At 41.9% G+C, this 19,072-nt stretch overlaps 1 protein-coding gene across 8 annotated transcripts in view; it reads right to left on the minus strand.

The window, feature by feature from the left end:
* Positions 1 to 3,728: 3,728 nt before the first annotated feature.
* RCBTB2 (RCC1 and BTB domain containing protein 2) overlaps positions 3,729 to 19,072 on the minus strand; it is a 57,649-nt gene continuing 42,305 nt past the window's right edge. For all 8 annotated transcript variants that reach the window (XM_054446760.2, XM_054446762.2, XM_063650863.1 and 5 more), the window contains 5 exons: positions 17,295 to 17,485; positions 16,310 to 16,436; positions 14,188 to 14,327; positions 10,823 to 10,953; positions 3,729 to 5,014 (listed from right to left, as the gene is read on the minus strand). In XM_054446760.2, the coding sequence (XP_054302735.1) occupies positions 4,874 to 5,014; positions 10,823 to 10,953; positions 14,188 to 14,327; positions 16,310 to 16,436; positions 17,295 to 17,485 (730 nt within the window). In that variant the 3' untranslated portion in view covers positions 3,729 to 4,873. The remainder of the gene's footprint in view (positions 5,015 to 10,822; positions 10,954 to 14,187; positions 14,328 to 16,309; positions 16,437 to 17,294; positions 17,486 to 19,072) is intronic.

Raw genomic sequence — 19,072 nt, forward strand, 5'->3', positions numbered from 1 at the left:
AGCAAGAGAGGAAACAAAACTTTTGGGAAAATCTAAGATAAACTTGTGCAAAAAAAAGGATCCATTAATTTCTAATGTAGTGTCCTTATGAAAATGTACCTTTTCTCTCACATATCACTAAGGTTCTTCAAACACTCATCTGTTAGAAGGAAATTTTAAAAAGGAAATCTTTTTCCTTCCCATAGGAGTGTCAATGGCAAGCCTATCCTCAAAGACCAGAGAGAAAGCATGTTTTTTCAGATAGATGTACCCCCACCCAGGACTCATCTGTCATCTCTCAGATCTAAAACTAGCTCTTCTTTATCGTTTGGCGTCAGAAGTTTTAAGGGCTAAACCACTAATTCTTATCCTTGGCTGAACATCAAATTACTTGTGGAGCTTTTAAAATGTACTGAATTTGGGCAGGGCGTGGTGGCTCATGACTGTAATCCCAGCACTTTGAGATGCCAGGGTGGGTGGATCACCTGAGGTCAGGAGTTTGAGACCAGCCTGACCAGTATGGTGAAACCCTGTCACTACTAAAGATACAAAACTTAGCTGGGCATGGTGGTGTGCGCCTGTGGTCTCAGCTACTTAGGAGGCTAAGACAGGAGAATCTCTTGAACCCGGGAGGCAGAGGTTGCAGTGAGCTGAGATCACACCTCCAGCCTGCTGGGCAAACAGAGCAAGACTCTGTCTTAAAAAAAAAAAAAAAAAGGCCGGGCGCAGTAGCTCACGCCTGTAATCCCAGCACTTTGGAAGGCCAAGGCGGGCGAATCACGAGGTCAGGAGATTAAGACCATCCTGGCTAACACTGTGAAACCCCGTCTCTACTAAAGATACAAAAAATTAGCTGGGCGTGGTGGCGGGCGCCTGTAGTCCCAGCTACTCGGGAGGCTGACACAGGAGAATGGCATGAACCTGGGAGGCAGAGCTTGCAGTGAGCCGAGATCACGCCACTGCACTCCAGCCTGGGCAACAGAGCGAGACTCAGTCTCAAAAAAAAAAAAAATCCATAGATTATTCTGTTGTGTGCAGAGATAAGAGGCATGTAAACCTACACAAAACAAAGCTTAGGGAGCAAAACGGGGTAAGAGTCCAGAGTAACAACCTGTACTCTGGCAGTATGCCTACTGACCCATGGTGGAGTGTGTAAAGGGTAGTCCATTTTTCATCCCCAAGTAAACTTATCTGTTCCCCTTTGAGTGTTCCAATTTTTATATGAAATGAGTTCACAAAAGAAAAAGGCACTGAGGAGCTTCAGAAGACTCTGTCAGAAATAAGCAAGAAAAAGGAAGACACTGTGAAGCTATAAAAGCTTAGTCAGCTATAGCTAGCACAGGAAGGTGGGGGAGAGAGACCAAAGAAACAAAGACTGTGGTTGTCTAATGGCCAGAACAGATGCTATAGGTACTTGCCATGTTTGAATGTTTTTTTGTTGGATAAAACAGCAAACTTATCAAAAAATTAAAACAAATGGTATAATGCTACTTCTAAAATAACAACAGAATAAAACTATATAGTTTTAAAAACAGGATTCAGATTTAGATCTAGAGACACTCAGACTCTGCCTCTAGCAGATAAAGTCTGAAGAAAAATGGTTAAGCAATTTGTTAAAGAGAAACTCTGTCCATTTAGTGTTGCTATAACAGAAAAACTGAGGCTGGGTTAATTCATAAATTAGAGGGGTGTATTTGGCTCATGGTTCTGGTGGCTGGAAGCTTCAAGATTGGGCAGATGCATCTGCTGGGGACCTCGGGCTGCTTCAAGTCATGGTGGAAAGCCAAAGTGGGGCAGATGTGCACAAAGACATCATGTGGTGAGAAACCAAGGTCGCTGAAATCCCTTTTTTTTTTTAGACAGAGTCTCACTCTGTCACCAGGCTGGAGTGCAGTGGTGCCAATCTCAGCTCACTGCAACCTCCGCCTCCCAGGTTCAAGTGATTCTCCTGCCTCAGCCTCCCGAGTAGCTGGGATTACAGGTGCCCACCACTACACCTGGCTAATTTTTTGTATTTTTAATAGAGATGGGGTTTCACCATGTTGGCCAGGCTGGTCTTGAACTCCTGACCTCGTGATTCACCCGCCTTGGCTTCCCAAAGTGCTGCGATTGCAGGCATGAGCCACTGCGCCCGGCCTGAAACCCCTTTTATAACAACTCAGTCTTGGGAACTAATTCAGTTCCAAGAGAACCAGAACCCACTCTTGCTGGAGGGCATTAATCTATTCACAATGGATCTGCCCCCAGGACCCATACACTTCCCACCAGGCCCTAAGGCCTCCCAACACCACCACGGTGGGGATCAAATTTCAATATGAGTTTTGGCAAAGGACAAACCACATCCAAATCATAGCAGAAATAATGGATTCAAAATGTGACCCAACGAAGAGAATGAAAAGACAAGCCATAAACTGGGAGAAAATATTTGCAAAAGACATATCTGATAAAGGACTGTTACCCAAAATATATAATGAACTCAAAACAATTAAAAAAAAAAGATTTAAAAATTGGCTACCAATCTGAACAGACACCTCATCAAAGATATGCAGATAGCAAATAAGCACATGAAAAAATACTCCACATCATATGTTATCAGGGAAATGCAAATTAAAACAAAAATGAGATGGCACTATACACCTATTAGAATGGCCCGAATCTGGAACACTGACAACACCTAATGCTGGTGAGGATGTGGAGCAACAAGAACTCTCATTCACTGCTCATAGATATGAAAAACAGTACAGCCACTTTGAATTACAGTTTGACAGTTTCTTAAAAAAAAAAAAAAAAAAACAACAAAACATACTAACATATAATCCAGTAATCATGCTCCTTGGTATTTACCTAAAGGAGTTGAAAACTTATGTCCACACAAAAACCTGTACACAGATGTTTATAGTAGCTTTATTCGTAATTGCCAAAACTTGGAAGAAACCAAGATGTCCTTCAGGAGGTGAATGGATAAACTGTGGTACATCCAGGCAATGGAGTATTATTCAGCACTAAAAAGAAATGAGCTATCGAGCCAAGAAAAGACTTGTGGAAACTTAATTGCATATTATTAAGTGAAAGAAGCCAATCCAAAAAGGCTATATACTGTATGATTCCAATGATATGACATTTTGGAAAAGGCAAAACTATGGATACAGTAAAAAGATCCATGGCTGCCAGGAGTTAGGGGCAAAGGAGGAAGGGATGAATAAGCAGAGCTCAGAAGATTTTTAGGGCAATGAAACCACTCTCTATGATACAATAATGATGGACACAGGTCATTATACATTTGTCCAAACTCACAGAATGTGCACCACCAACAATGGACCCTAATGTAAACTATGGACTGTGGGTGATAATGATGTGTCCAAGCAGGTTCATCAGGTATAACAAATGCACCACTCTGGTCGGGGGGTGTTGACAGCAGGGAAGGCTGTGCATGTGTAGGGGCATGAGGCATAAGGGAAAACTGTATTTTCTTCACAATTTTGCTGTGAACCTAAAACTGTTTTACAAAAATAGTCTTCAAAAAAGTCACCTCGCCAATAAAGAGCAGACCAAGGCAATAATATGAATGATAATTAGGTTGTTTATAAGCTATTTGTGGTCTAGGGTGGGCTTTCCTATGAGACTTTATCTGAGTAACTGCTTGATAAGAGTATAATATATCCAACTGATTTATGTACATCTAAGAGACATGAGGTTGACATTTTATAATTTTGCTGCTGTTTTGGGATTAAAAAAAAAAACCCAACACATTTGTTCTGTTATCTGCAAATAAGCAGTTTATTACCAAATAGTTCAGCATCAGAACAAGAATTCTAATTCCAAAAGGGTTTTCTTTACATTACATGATATTGTGAGATACATATTAGAAGAATCTGAGACTATGTTCCATTCCAGTTTCTCTTTTGCAATTAGGTAATTTGTTTTGATCTAAAAAGTATAAATTTATCTCATTCTTGTTAATGCTGTCCATGAAATGTAAGTATCAGTTCCTTCTCAGCTAGTGCTTTATAGTTATACTGGTGCCAGGTTAAGAGACCTATTTTATAGTGACATGAAAGTCAACTACAAGAAAAGTACATTGTCATTTTCATTTACAGAGGCAAATCCCTCTTAACACAAAGAAAAGCAAAGGACATTATGTGATTATGTAAGGCAGATCAGCCCAGGAATTTCATTCAAAGATAATACTTCATACTCCATAATCCTATGTGAGAAATTAATGAACGACTCCAAGTAAAAAGAAAATTAAAATTAGCCCTTGGGACTCTGACAATTTAATTGCCAAGGCCTTTTGTGAATTCTAAACAATGTTCTAAATTAGCCACAATTTCTCAGAATGATATAACAGAAGAATATGAACCTCAATAATTACAGGCTGTTTTAAGTTTATTTTGTGAAAGTTATTCCTTCCCCCAGTATTCCACAACTAAAGCTGTTCTCAGGATGTACTGAAGATTTATAATAAATTGAGTGCCTATTATACACAAGGCACTGTGCTGAGTGCTGAAAATGTGGTAAGGACAGCACTCCTCGTCAAGCTATCTATGTGGTATTAGCCAGCTGAATAATGGAACATTTGGGCCAGAATAGCATACACTGAGACCAGGGTACCAAAGGTGTCCAACTTAAGTGACTCAAAAGAGGAAATGGTAAATAAGATATTTCAATTTTTTTTCCTTGACCTTAGTCACATCTGATCAGAACATTCAATGCTTTCTACATAAACTGGGTTTAGGCAGACAAAGACCACTCACCACCATCCTTCTTTTGACAGATACAAGTACTCAGCCAAACGTAGCTCATCATACATACTGTTAATTAAAGAGAAGTGATTCATCTCTGGCTTTTGCAGGGGAAATGGAAAGGCTCAAAAACTCCTTTCCTGTAGATGGGATCAATTTTTAAAGGCTCCAACTCTGCTTGCTTTGCTGATAAAGTTCTTCAGGAGATCATGGTCCATTTCTGCAAAACCTGATGTTTGTGTTACTACAGTCAGATGGTTTATGCAAAACCTGAAGCAGAATTCTTCTAAATCCTAGGAACAACAACAAAGATGGTTTAATAAATTCATATTTCCTAATTCAATGCAACATAGCATGAAAACTGCTAAAACAAGTTAGGCAAAGAAAAAGGATTTGATAGCCAAGTGGAGGAAATGATGGCATGGTAATACCTAAAGAATAGTCATAAAAAGTATAACAAATATGAATCATCTATGCTTGTAAAAATTTAAGTAGCACAGAGTAACATTCAAGTTCCTCCGCACTAACCTAGGTAAAGAATCTTTTTCTTCCCAGAGATAGGCACGTGAGTGTGTGAATTCCTTGGTTCCTTTGTCTAGTGACAGTATTTGTAACTGTTGATTTCACTTTCAATAACTGTTAAAAGCCCTATACTCCTCTTTTATATTTATATCAGGGTCTTTAAGTATGTCTGCCTATAAAGAGTTGATGGAAGAAAAAGGTAAGCCATAAAAAGCAGTAATGCCAGGAAATTGCTGCTCTGAAGTCACTAACAGGCCACCGCTTTTTCCCTTTATGAGACGACACAGGATGGGAAGGATGGATTTGATCACACTACGTATGCCTTCAATAATCTCAACTGGGAAAATGCTTTAAAGAAATCATGACTTCCAAGTCTCTGGTAAGAGAGACCCGATAGATTGGTGTTTTCTGGCTTACTGTAATGCACTCTGGGCCAAAGAATAATGCTGTAATAATTCTCTAGATTAGAACTATAACTTGAAAATCAGAATGAGGCTGACCAGATGCTTTTTGGCCCTGGAGAAGTGAGGGCAGACTGCTGAGACCTCCAATATGCCTCAAACCCTAGGCTACTTGGCCTAGGACAAGATGCTGCTAGATGGTGGTCAATTTTTAAAAGTTTCCTCTTCAAGCTACTGTAGGTAATTTATAAAAAATAAAAGCCCCAAATACTTTCTAAGCAATTACATATGCACATTACACATGATAGTCTTTTCTTCTTTAGACATAAATTATAGCAAATGCTGAAGATGGAAAAAATAAAAAAAAAATAATGCTGATAGCCTTGCCAATGTACATATAAACCTACGGTACATTTTCTTTTAAGAAAAGAAAGAAACTATACTAGGAAAATGTTTATTTCATGCCTGAACATAACTGGGCAGGCTGTTGGTACCACACCAGCAATATGATGTGTCTCTGTCCCAGGTAAGCCTTCAGTGATAAACAGGGAAAATTCACACACCCACTTGTCATCACAGCATACTATACATAAAAATGTGCCTCAATGATACATGCTGAATATCTCAGGATCCATTTAAAATTATGTGCTGTTGCTTAAATTTTCAGAAATGACATTTTTGCCTACAGCACACAAAAGTGAAACCAGATAGAGATGCATCATCTCTTTGGCTGAACTCTACAGAGAGGAATGGAGGAATTCATACCTACACCACATACATTAGAGTGTGTCTGGAGTTAGGTGGCTGGGCAGTTTGATGCCTCACAGATCTGGATAGCATCAGGAAAATTGCTAATTAATGAAAGAATGAAAGGACCCTAAAAAGTTATCACTTGGATCCATGCTCCTTTACTTTATTGTAGAGTGGGATCTTCCCCTAAATATTAAATTAAGGACAGGACTTGGAAAGAGTTCCTGTGATTCTAAGAATTCAATAAATTGGCATAGGGTGGTAGTACTGGTTATAGGGGAATTCTGTACATATAAAACAAGGCCCCCATTATTTTACAGTTAAAGAATTGTAGTCTATTTTGAATGCTACCACTCTATACGGCTTCATGTTCAAAATGGGGCCCTCTGTTCTGTCCTGCAGTCCTACCACATTCTCCTAGTTTGCTCATTCTCCTACAGGACTCTCATACTTCTCCCCCTAAGCCTGACATCTCCCCTCTCATCCTCATCCTCAGCTGACATAACTTCCTATTTCACTGAGAACCAGAATCACTTGAAAAGAACCTCCACAAGTTCTCCCTACCACGTCTCCTTGCCTATTACAGAGAGGCCTGTGGATGCAATCTTCTCTGGATCAAAGGTCCAAGACCCTATAGAAAGCAGAGCCCTTGCTCTGTCACTAGATCCCACTGCTCCACCTACTCAGGGGCCCTGCTCTACCAACTGTCCCCTACATCACTGGCTTGTTCCCCTTCACTGAGTCATTTGCATCATTAGACAAGCTTCCATTTCCTACATCTTAAAAAAGTAAAGATGTTTTACCTCAAATGCCCCTAAACCTCTTCCTTTTTATCTTTATAATAACATTATCATGAAAAGCTGCCTTTATTCCCTATCTTCAGTTCCTCTACTTCCACGCTCCGATCAGACTTCCCGCCTCACTACGCTAAAACTGCTTGCCAAGGCCCCCCCCGGCGTTCTCATCGCCAAACCCACTCGTCAGTTCTCAGTCCTCGTGCAGACCTGCCAGCAGCATCTGGTGTGGTTCGGACTTCTTCCTTCCTGTTTTGCTTTCTTTCCCAGCCTCCAGGAAACGGTCTGCTGGTTTCTCTCTTCCGTTACTGCTCATTCCTCTTCAGTCTCCTTTGCTGGTGTCTCCTTATCTCCTCAACCTCTAAGCACAGAGTGCTCAGGACTTAATCCTCAAACCTGTCTCACGTCACTGCCTCATAGCTTTGACTTCAGCACATTTCTCTCTGACTTCCAGGCTTGCTTATCCAATTTGCTTATTAGACATTTCCATTTGGATGTCTAATAGACATCACATACTTCTCATACTCAAAACCAAATTCCTGATATTTCCTCCAAAATGTTGCTCCTATCTTCTCTATCTCAATAGATGCCACTTTCATCCTTACAGTTGCTGAGGCACAGAACCTCCTCAGTCGTCTTTTTTCTTTCCTCACATCTAATCCATCCGCACATCCTGTTGGCTCAACTTTATTCAAAATCTTAACCACTTTTTACTATCCCCACAGGTGATAACTTGGACCAATCCACCATCATCACTTACACACACACACACACACACACACACTTACTTTTCTCTCTCTCACCTTCTCTCTCTCTCCCTCCCTCCCTCCCTCCTCAACACAGCAGCCAGGAGGATTACTTCCAAATGCGCATCATATCTGCTCCTCTCCAAACCCTCTGATGGCTACTCACCTTGGAACTCTGATTCCTGAAACTTGCCTATGGGCTCTGCAGGCCCTGCCTCCTCCCACACACGCCACTGTGCACCTCCACCGCACCATCTCCCTGCCTCATCAGCTACTTCCCTCCCCACTGTGCTCCCTCCACACCGGGCTTGCTTTTCCCCAAACACACCACCCACACCTCCTTCAGGTCTCTGGCTTGAGTCACCTGCTCACTGATGTCTTGCCTCCCTGACTACTCTATTTAAAATTTCAACTTTCATCTCAGGATGGCATTCCCTAGGCTGTCTTCCCTGGCTTACTTCTTTCCATATCACTTGTCACCATCTGACATACTATATATCCTGTTCATTTATTGATCACCCATCTCCCCTCACCAGAAATTCCCATGAGAGCAGAGATTTTGGATTGTTTTGTTCATTTGGAGTACCCCAGTGCCTAGGGCAGTGCCAGGCATGTAACAGGCACTCAGTGAATATTTGTTGAATCCATGCATAAATACTCCTGACTTCAAAATATTGAGGACAATGGAGAATTGTAGTTAAACATGCGGTTTTAAAATTTGCCCAATCTTGGACTGTATCCCAGTTTTGCAGTTTACTAGTTTACTCAGATTACTTAATCTCCCCAAGCTTCAGTTTTCTCATTTATAAACTGGATCTAATATAATAATGCCTATGTCATATAAGGTTGTTTTGAGGAGTAAATGAAACATGAACTGTGCTTAGAATAATCCCTGGCTCATATTAGTTATGTACTAAGTGACAGTCCAGCATGAGGGATAATAATTTGCTGAAAGAGCCCATTTCTTGCTTATTTGAGCCAGGCAAATCAAATACAGCACTGTTCTTCATTTACAAAAGCTTGTATTTTACATTAAGTACATATACAGTCTATTTTACTTATAGTCTATTATACTAATTTAGGGTACAGCAATTAGCTGGACAGACTGTAGTAAAACAGTGCATCTCTATAGGCAAAACTGAACATCCATGAAAGGAGTATTTAATAAGTACCTACTCTGTGTCAGACGCCGTCCTAGCACTGGGGATATGGTTGTGAGCAAAACGAAGTCCCTGCCATGCCTCAAAGAGCTTACTTTCTAGAAAACAGAGAGCTGGAAGGTAGCCAGACAAATAATTCACATAAATAGAGAATATAAAAAAGTATTAAAAATGAAGCCTGATTCAGATGCAAACACCATGTGCCACCATCTTGACATCTGAGATGGCCCCTCCATCACCACGGTTCATCACCGTGATGCTAAAGAATGGACTAGGAAAAGTGCAGAGATCTTGTCTGACCGTGAAACATTCTGTGTTGTAAGTGCTCAGTGTGTTATTGCCTTGATATAAAACGTTCACTGTGCTTTTAAATGTCATTGTTTTGAGGTAGTACTTTTTTTTTAAATGTTAAGTGAAAAAAAAATCTAGGTTTCAAGTATTTACAAATATATAATGTGACATAAAACAAAAACTCAGAAGCTGTTATATGAAAGTGCTAATGTTCTCTGGTTGATGAGTCATTACCTTCCTCACTTTTTGTCTTTTACAAATTTTCTTTAATAAGCATAGTATCATTTATGTAAACAGAAAAAAAGTTATAACCTTTCATCTATTAAAATGTCTCTGTTTTCTTTGACCAAAGGAGAGGATATCCTTATACCAAAAGGAAACTGACTCGAAGATGTTACGGCCTGTTTCCTAAAGATTTGGTTCTAAGATTGGTTTTCTTTCCTTTCTTTATTATCATAACAATACATGGTCACTGTAAAAGTTAAAAAAAAAATAAGCAAAGAGAAGAAAATAAAAATCATCCACAATCCCGCTATTCAATAACCACTAAGCATAGTTTTCAGTCTTTTTTTCTATGTAGATAATGAATTTTAGTTTTTTATTCAGCTATTTATACTTTTTTAAAAAATAAAAATAGGATAACAGTTTTTCACTTAGTGATATATCTTGAATAGCTGCATAATTTCTTGATATTAACATTTTATAAACAAGCCTCCACTATTCACACTAACCTTTTTCTAATTTTTCAAAATTATAAACTGCTGCAGTAAACACCTTTGAAGCTAAGTCTTTGTCCAAATCCATGATTAATTCCTCAAGATAAATACTTATAAGTGAATTCCTTGAAGAATTACGTCTTTAATTTAAGGCGCTTAATACATATTATACCAAATTGTTCTCCATACCAATTTGTACTCTCATCAGCAGTTTAGGAGAACACCATTATTCTGATCCTATACATTATCTCTAAAAATATATTCCTGCTTTGACAGGTGAAAAGTTATACCTTGTTTTCATTTATGTTTTTTGTCTATTTATAGAGCCATTTGTTCTTTGGTCCATTTCTTTCAACCAAACTATTCCTATTGTCTTTTTGTTTTTCACTCTGGTAAACAGACTTCATTATATGTTGCAAGTATTTTTCCCAGTGTCTCATTACTTTGTAAGTTTCTCTATGGTATTTTTACGTGGATAAAAGTTTTTTATCTTTTTAAGTCAGAGCTATAAATCTTTTCCTTTATGGCTTCTGCCTTTGATGTCCATCCCAACATTATATAAATACTCGCTTATGTGTTGTCTAGTACTCTTGTTACTTCATTTTTTTTTTAAATATTAAATATTTCCTCTACCCAGACTTTCTTTTAGTTTAAGGTACGAGGCAGACACCTGGGTTCCATTTCTCCAGGAGGCCGGCAGCTGGAAGCAAGCTTTCCTTACCTGGGCATCATACTTCACCGCAGCCGAGAGCAAAGCGATGGCGTTCTCCTCGCAGATGCCTTGCTTGATAGTTTGTTGGCAGAGCTTTTTCAAACGATTTTCTCTATAAAATGTAGCCAAGTCTAGCAGTCCTGGAGGGAAGACGTGTTTATTAGCGGGAGTGATTTCAAGCATCCTGATTTACACTCGCTCACTCAGCCACTCAGAGATGATTTTGACACTATTTTGGATATAATCCTCAGTGAAGCGCTGCATAGACTGATGCTGACTGACACTTAACACTTCAGTGTGGGGCTCTACCCAGGACGGCAGCCAAGCTGAGCAAATACGATACACAAATCATTAGCTGTTGAAAAACAGGAGCACAGGGAAAATAGCTTTAATATTTTTTTCCTAGGAAAAAAGCATGTGCACCTTGAATGACCCCCTTCCCCTGCAATCTCAATGTCAGCTTCTCCTGGGCCATTCCCAGGAGCACACACACATGCTGTAAGAGTGCCCGCCATGAAAAGAAAGAAAAGAAAAGAAGAAAAGAAAACAGAAGAAAAGAAGGAGGAGAGGAGAGGGAGGGGAGGGGAAGGGAGGAGAGAAGAGAAGAGGGGAGGGGAGATCCTTTCATGGACACGTGTCTGCCTCCTGTTACCCTATCCTACTGCTCCTCTCTACAGCAAAACTCCTAGACAGAGCTATCTGTATCTGCTGTCTCCATCTTCCCACCTCCCATTCTGACCTCAAGCCATTACAAGCAGAACCCCATCCCCACCACTACTGCAGTCACACCCGTGGCGGTCACACCTGTGGCGGTCACAATGTCTTTGAGGGTGCAATATTCTCTGGTTTCCTCTTACTCGACATTTACACAGAATTTGATATGGTTGATAATGCCCTCCTTAGGACACTTTGTCACTTGCTTGCATTCTTCTTCTCTTTAATTAGTTGCTCCTCAGTTTTCTAGGCTGGATCATTTTTCCTGACTTCCAAATGTTTGAGTGCCCCAGGGTTAAATCCTCAGATACTTTCCTCACTTACTTCCCAAAACCCCAGCCCCAGGGTTTTAAATATCATCTATATATGCAGGTGAGCCCTGTTATATTACCTGTCCCTATTTTCAAGTAATTCAATGTAGACTGGGTGAGGTGACATACGTAAATTAATTTTAATCTACCCCAAGGAATGATAGGAAGTACTCTAATTGAAGCAGTCAATCAGCATCTGAAAGATCTTATTTGTTTTTCTGAATGTTCATTACAGGATTTGTAATTAGCATAAAGAATGTCAGAATTAGTTTGTCATTGGTGAAATGAGTGGTAGCCAGGATCAAAAGGTTAGCGAATCCGGCTACTAGAACACTGTCATGTCCACCTCAAGCTAACTTCTCATGCAAGGTACTTAGTAGAGTGTACGAAGTATAAAGAGCTGGGATTTCATCAATTTTACCATATTAATTGTTTTTGTGTCTATCTGCTAATAAATCTTATACATGTGGTAGACTTTGGTTGGAAACTTGCTTTTTTAATAACAAATATTATCAAAGTTATAGAGGAAAAGACAGATAGCCCACTGGAGGACATTGAAATCTTGAGTTGTGAATGGCTTCATTGTTTTTGGCCCCAAGCTTCAGACACACATGCAAGCTGCACTGCCCTAAAAGAGGACTCTGCCCCAAGCCCCGGCTCTGCGCCTCCTCCACACACACCCTCAGCACGGGGTGGCTAAGGAGCCACATGCCCACTTCTAGACCACACTTTGGGTACCTGGGAACCTGGGACTGCCTGCATAATTGGCCCTGAGGCCACATGTGTGGGTATTTCCTCCCTTAGACCCCACCACCAATGTGCAGACCCCTGGCCCAAAAGGGTAACCTGGGTTGGGGGTGGATAGAGCTTGGAATGCAAGCTAGGGTGCCCACACACCCTTCTGCTGGAGGAGGGGTCTGTCCTGCCTGTGCCATTGGGTTCTGGCACAAGAAGTCCTGCAACTCTAAATGTCAACTAAAACTGAAACCTGTCCTTTCCTTAATGAAATTACATTTTTCAAGGTGGGAGGATTGGACATATTTTTATCTGAAGTTCATTAGCTTGACATATAACTTTAAATTTTTAGACGCATGGAACATAGGTCTCCATTTGGAGTCTTGGCTAGAGCCCCACAAATATTAGTGGTGGGCCTATAAAAAACTGCCACTTGGGGCCAAGCGCAGTGGCTCACGCCTGTAATCCCAGCACTTTGGGAGGCCAAGACGGGCGGATCACCTGAGGTCAGGAGTTCAAGACCAGCCTGACCAACATAGAGAAACCCTGTCTCTACTAAAAATACAAAATTAGCCAGGCGTGGTGGCGCATGCCTGTAATCCCAGTTACTCGAGAGGCTGAGGCAGGAGAATCGCTTGAACCCGGGAGGCGGAGGTTGTGGTGAGCTGAGATCGTGCCATTGCACTCCAGCCTGGGTAACAAGAGTGAAACTCCGTCTCAAAAAAAAAAAAAAAAATTGCCACTTGGGTATCTAATGGAAAGCTCAAACTCCTTTGACTTTCAAAGTCCAGAGCAAGCCTGTTGTTCTCCATCTTCCTCACCTCAGTGAATAGGACTTCCATTAAGGCAGCTACCCAGGCCAAGTACCTCAGTGCAGCCATCCTTCTCTCTCAACTCACACCTCTCATCCCATCTATCAACAAATCCCATCAGCAACCTCTTTAAAATATATCTAGAATCTGATCTCTTTTCAATACTTCCACTGCTATACAACCCCAACCCAGGAGACCATCATCTCACACCTGAACCAATATAATAACTGATGTTTTAAACACAGATCACATCTCTCCTGTGGCAGAGCTGCTAGTTGACTCTCTCCCGACCCCTACCCCAACACACACACACACACACACACACACACACACACACTCTCTTTCTCTCTCTCTCTCACACACACATCCATTCTTCCTTTCTACTGAAACCACAGAATTTTTAGCCAAGCTACGGCCATCTGGAAATGCCCATTTTCCCAGCCTCTGAAGCCGCTGGGCACAGACTTGATTGACTCAGGCCCACAGTCTGAAATAAGTGTAATTCCCGGACCCTGCTGGTGGAGACACGGGGATCTGCTGCATGGCCCTCGGTCTCTGTCCCTTCCTCCATGCTGCTGCCTGCAATGCTCCACGGTGGTGATGATTTGATTCTTCTCTCTCTTATCTGTCCAGTCAACCTTTGTAATAAAGTAGTAACAAGGGAAACGTGTTTGGATTCAACACACACAAAAAGAAATACTTCTGTAATTACCCTCACAGTGACTTTCTTTTAGGTTCTATAGAAACCATCTTGTCAGTTCCTCAACATTTTGCCAAGTTTTTGGAAGTCTTTGGCAATTACCTACTGCCTCCTCAGGAGAAAGGCTGATGCTGTCTGTGTACAGGTATTCCAGGAAGGCCCGGTAAACAGGATATGAAAATTCACTCATTTCTACAATATCATCCTCATTATCTTCCAATGACGAACGAAAATGCTCACATCTGAAGGAAAAAAGCAGCATGTCAGATCCTAGCTTCCCAGCCAGGACAGACGGCCTCTGTGAGGACCACGTCCTTCTCTCGAAGGTGCACACTGGCACGTCCCTGCTGTGGCTCCTCACTTTCTTTGCTGGCCAGGGTTTTCAAACAATCATTTATTCAGCAAGGCTGTACATGCAAACCTGCTGCCAGGGGTGGCCTGGGAAGCAGCCCCAATGGCTGTGCTAATGGGGATAGAGCTGGGCTCCCTGGCATCTCTCTCACACCACAACCACTGTCAGCATTTAGAGAAATCAGTGGGTTTATTTTTATAAAATCTAAGTAATTCTGTTTCCTCACTCCATTATGGGTTGAATGATGTCCTCTAAAAATTCCTGTGTTGAAGTCCTAATGGCCAATACCTCAAAATGTGACCTTACTGGGAGAGAGAGCCTTTAAAGAGGTAATCAAGTTATAAGAAGGTCACTAGGGTGGGCCCTAATCCAATATGACTGGCATCCTTATGAAAAGGTGAAATTTGGGCTGGGTGCGGTGGCTCACGCCTGTAATCCCAGCACTTTGGAAGGCCGAGGCAGGTGGATCACGAGGTCAGGAGTTCGAGACCAGCCTGGCCGATATGCTGAAACCTCATCTCTACTAAAAATACAAAAATTAGGCAGGCATGGTGGTGTGCACCTGTAATCCCAGCTACTCAGAAGGCTGAGGCAGAAGAATCACTTGAACCTGGGAGGCGGAGGTTGCAGTGAGCCGAGATTAGGCCACTGCACTCCAGCCTGGGCAATACAGAAAGACTCTGCCATCTAAAAAAAATAAGGTGGGGGGAAATTTGGACACAGACATGCACAAAGGGAGAATGCCACATGCTGACTGGAGTTAAGCAGCCACATGCCAAGGAAGGCCAAAGACTGTCTGCAAATCCCCAGCAGCTAGGAAAGAGGCAGGAACAGATTCTCACTCACAGCCTCACAAGAAACCCATCCAGCTGACACTTTTGATCTGGGACTTCCAGCCTCCAGAACTTTATGTTGCTTAAGCCACCCGGGCTGTAGTACTGTGTTACGGCAAACAAATCCACCCCCCTTCCTTCATGCAGGTTGATGTGATATAGAGAGAGTGAACAAACGCTGCACAGCTTGATCTTACTAAAGAGGAACTTGAGACTAAAATGCTGTGTTGAGTTTGTGACTCACTGCAGTAGGATTTAAATATCTGTTACACAACAACATAATGAATTTCAAAATCATCATGTAAGAGAAAGAAGCCAGGCACAAACGAATGCATCCTGTACCATCCCATCTAAATACACTCTAGAAAATGCTAACTTATCTACAGTGACAGAAGGAGCTGCAGTCACCCAGGGCTAGGACATGAGGGGTCTTTGAGGGGTAATGGGAATGTTCTCTGTCTGGATGTGGGGCAGTGGTTTCACAGGCGTAGACATGTGTCAGCACTCATCAAACTGCACACTTGAAATGCACACAGCTCACTGCCCAAAAACATTCACAAATGTGATTTTTAAAAATCTCTGTGCTAGCCTCACTATAGACCTTTTTGGTCTGGAAAGGCCTTGATCTTCTCTTTTTTAAACCATCTAAAAGTACCCCACAAGTGATTATAAGAAGGTGATTATTAAGAGCTGAGCTTGATTCCCAGGCAGAGAGGGTAAAGATGGACGTGCAAGTATCAATACGGTGTTCAGAGCACAGGACACACTTGCAGTGTGCGCTGGCTGCTCCCTGCTGCCAAGGTGACCACCCCACTTTTCAAGCCTAAGGAACGCCTATGGTACTGATTCCCTGAACCACACACAACCTGTGTTATTTCTTGTTTCACGTATATTTCTCCCGGCTCCACTGTATGCTTGTAAGAGCAAAATCAGCCTTACAATTTTTATTTATTACTGAGGTGCCTAATATAGTTGGACACTTAGAATATAATTGTTGAATGAATTATTTTTCTCAATTCTCAAATAAATGATTCCTTACCGAATCTTGAGAAGGACTTTATGTGCATAAATGTACTTTCCATCAACTAGAAACTTCAGGTCTGCAGTGTCCGGGTTGTCAAATTCCCTCTTCAGTGACTCAGCCACCGTGAGGTGGTCATCAGGTTCTAGGAGAATAATGCAAATGCTTCCAGAGTTAGCTACAGACATAATGAACACACAGGACAGGATACGGCACTACTCTACTGATGCTCACGAAAGTACCAATTCCTCAAAATAATTGAGCAACTGAGCAATGGGTTTTTTCCCCTGAAGACAGATTTGCATCTCTGCAATCATTAAGAATAAGAATCTCACACATATCTGCTTATAAATCTGGCAAAATAACAAGAAAAAGTCCCAAGCCACATCACTAATTTTGCATGAAATTTTAAACATTTTGAGTAAATACGCTAGCTAAAAGTAAAAAACACAGTTTCTCGGTAAAATTAAAAAGCAGTCAAATAAGGGCAGGGCACAATGGCTCACACCTGTGATCCCAACACTTTGGTGGTGGCAGAGACAGAAAGATGGCCTGAGGCCCACGGTTTAAGACCAGCCTGGGCAACACAGCAAGACCCCACCTCCAAAGAAAGTTTCTTTAAATTAGCCAGACATGGTAGTGGGTATGTATAGTCCCAGCTACTCAACAGGCTAAGGCAAAAGGATCGCTTGAGTCCAGGGGCTGAAGGGTACAATGAGCTATGATTGCGCCACTGCACTCCAGCCTGGGCAACAGAGCAAGACTTCATCTTTCTCTCTTAAAGAAAAAAAAAAAAGTAGTCAAATAAAATTACTTTTAGTTTAGTACTGGTGTTGATTTCTGATGCTCTGAAGAAAATAAAACTAGTTCCCTTTTGCAGAAGCCCATCAGAGAAAAATAAATTATGATAGTGCACCTAACAAAATCCTCATTATCAAAGTAAAGCCCTGAGTTCTTTCCCAGATTTTCAGGCCATCCCCCAAATGGACAGTGACCAGCTTACCCACGGAGAGAAGGCGCCACGTGACGGCGGGAGTGGCAAAGCAGGCAAACACGTCATCAGTGCAGGAGAAGTGGGTGAGGTGCGGGAGGATCACAGACTGACCCCGGCACTGGCCCCACATGTACACGTGCCCACCCTGCGTCTTGGCCGCAGACGTGTGTGTGGAGTGACAGGCTGCAATCTCGATAATCCTAAATTCACAAACACACACCACATAAGCACAGTGACCAGGGGCAGAAACAAGTTGTGTCCTCCTCCCGCCAGGTTTAACTGATGTGGGACATCATAAAATTACAAAAAGGGTCAGGAAAAGGAAAAAACAAAAACAAAAAAAAAACACCACATGACTCATACACCTCATCTCCTAAATTATCAGGCACCAAACCATTATTTACACTTAAGCCACACTTCAATGGCACTTATAACTAATGAAGATCTGTTTGTACCACTTCTAGCCAGTAGGCCTATAAAAACATGCACCATACTGTTTTGAAATTCAAGTATAACCCACAAGAGTAGTGGTCCCCCCTATCAAAAAAGGGTGGTTTAAATTTTTTCCCCCTAAAACATCACTTACCGAAGAAAATAATAAAGATTTGGGTCATCTGGACTGAGGGCCAATAAACAAATATTTTAATGAAGACTTCACCAATTTTTAGAATGCTATGGGTCATTCCAACTCCTATTGCACAGAGTAAATTCAGTAGTCCTACCACACTGGGCTGTATGACCTGGAGCCCAGGAGAGCAGTTCCCTAGGATCACTATGTGATATACCCTACTGCTCTAAGTTCATGATTGATGAGCAGGTAGTTCTCAGAACAATTTTTTTTTTTTTGAGACAGAGGAGTCTTGCCTTGTCACCCAGGCTAGAATGCAGTGGCACAATCTTGGATCTTGGCTCACTGCAGCCTCTGCCTCCCGGGCTCAAGTGATCCTCCTACCTCAGCCTCTGTAGTAGCTAGGACTACAGGTGCAAGCCACCACACCTGACTAATTTTTGTATTTTTTGTAGAGACAAGGTTTTGCCATGTTGCTCAGGTTGGTCTTGAACTCCAGAGCTCAAGTGATCCGCCCACCTTGGCCTCCCAACGTGCTGGGATTACAGGTGTGAGCCACTGCACCTGGCCTCAGAACACTTCTTAATGGAAAACATTGTCTTGTTGATCTGGAAGTAATTTCTTTTCCATCAGAATAAGCCACCATACAGATTAAAGGAAAATGGTAAACTCTTTTAACCCAGGGGAAGTCCCTATCTTGATTTTGCTACAGCAGACAATGGTACCAGCATCCTCAGAACTTCAGGGTCATCTTTGACTTCTCCCTCCTCATTTACCACTTTCTTTAGAATATCCAGTTAAATAACAAAGATGCTTTCTTTGTAACGTCCCCCTCAGCCACCACTGGGGGGTCAGGCACACCCCACATCTGGCCCCTGTAACAGCCTCCCAGGTCTCCCTTGCCTTAGACTCTCTCTTCTGCCCCAACTCACACAGTGCTGGCAGGTTAATCATCCTCTTGGAACACTGTTCTCATCAGAACTTTCACACGGGCGGTGGCTTCTCTCAGATAAAGTCCTGACACACGACATAACTCCGTCCATGATTTGGCGTCACCTCTGTAGACATCTCACAAGTCAATTTTGTCCACACACCCTGTTTCAACAAACGGGCTTTCTCATTGCCCTTCAATGTCTTCATACATGGTTGTTCAGGAATGTTCTTTCTCTCTGCCTTACAAACCCTACCCATCTTGTAAGGCCCAGTTCAAACTGCCCCA

The sequence above is a fragment of the Pongo pygmaeus genome, chromosome 14 (genome assembly GCF_028885625.2).
Source record: "Pongo pygmaeus isolate AG05252 chromosome 14, NHGRI_mPonPyg2-v2.0_pri, whole genome shotgun sequence".
Taxonomy (NCBI): Eukaryota; Metazoa; Chordata; class Mammalia; order Primates; family Hominidae; genus Pongo; species Pongo pygmaeus.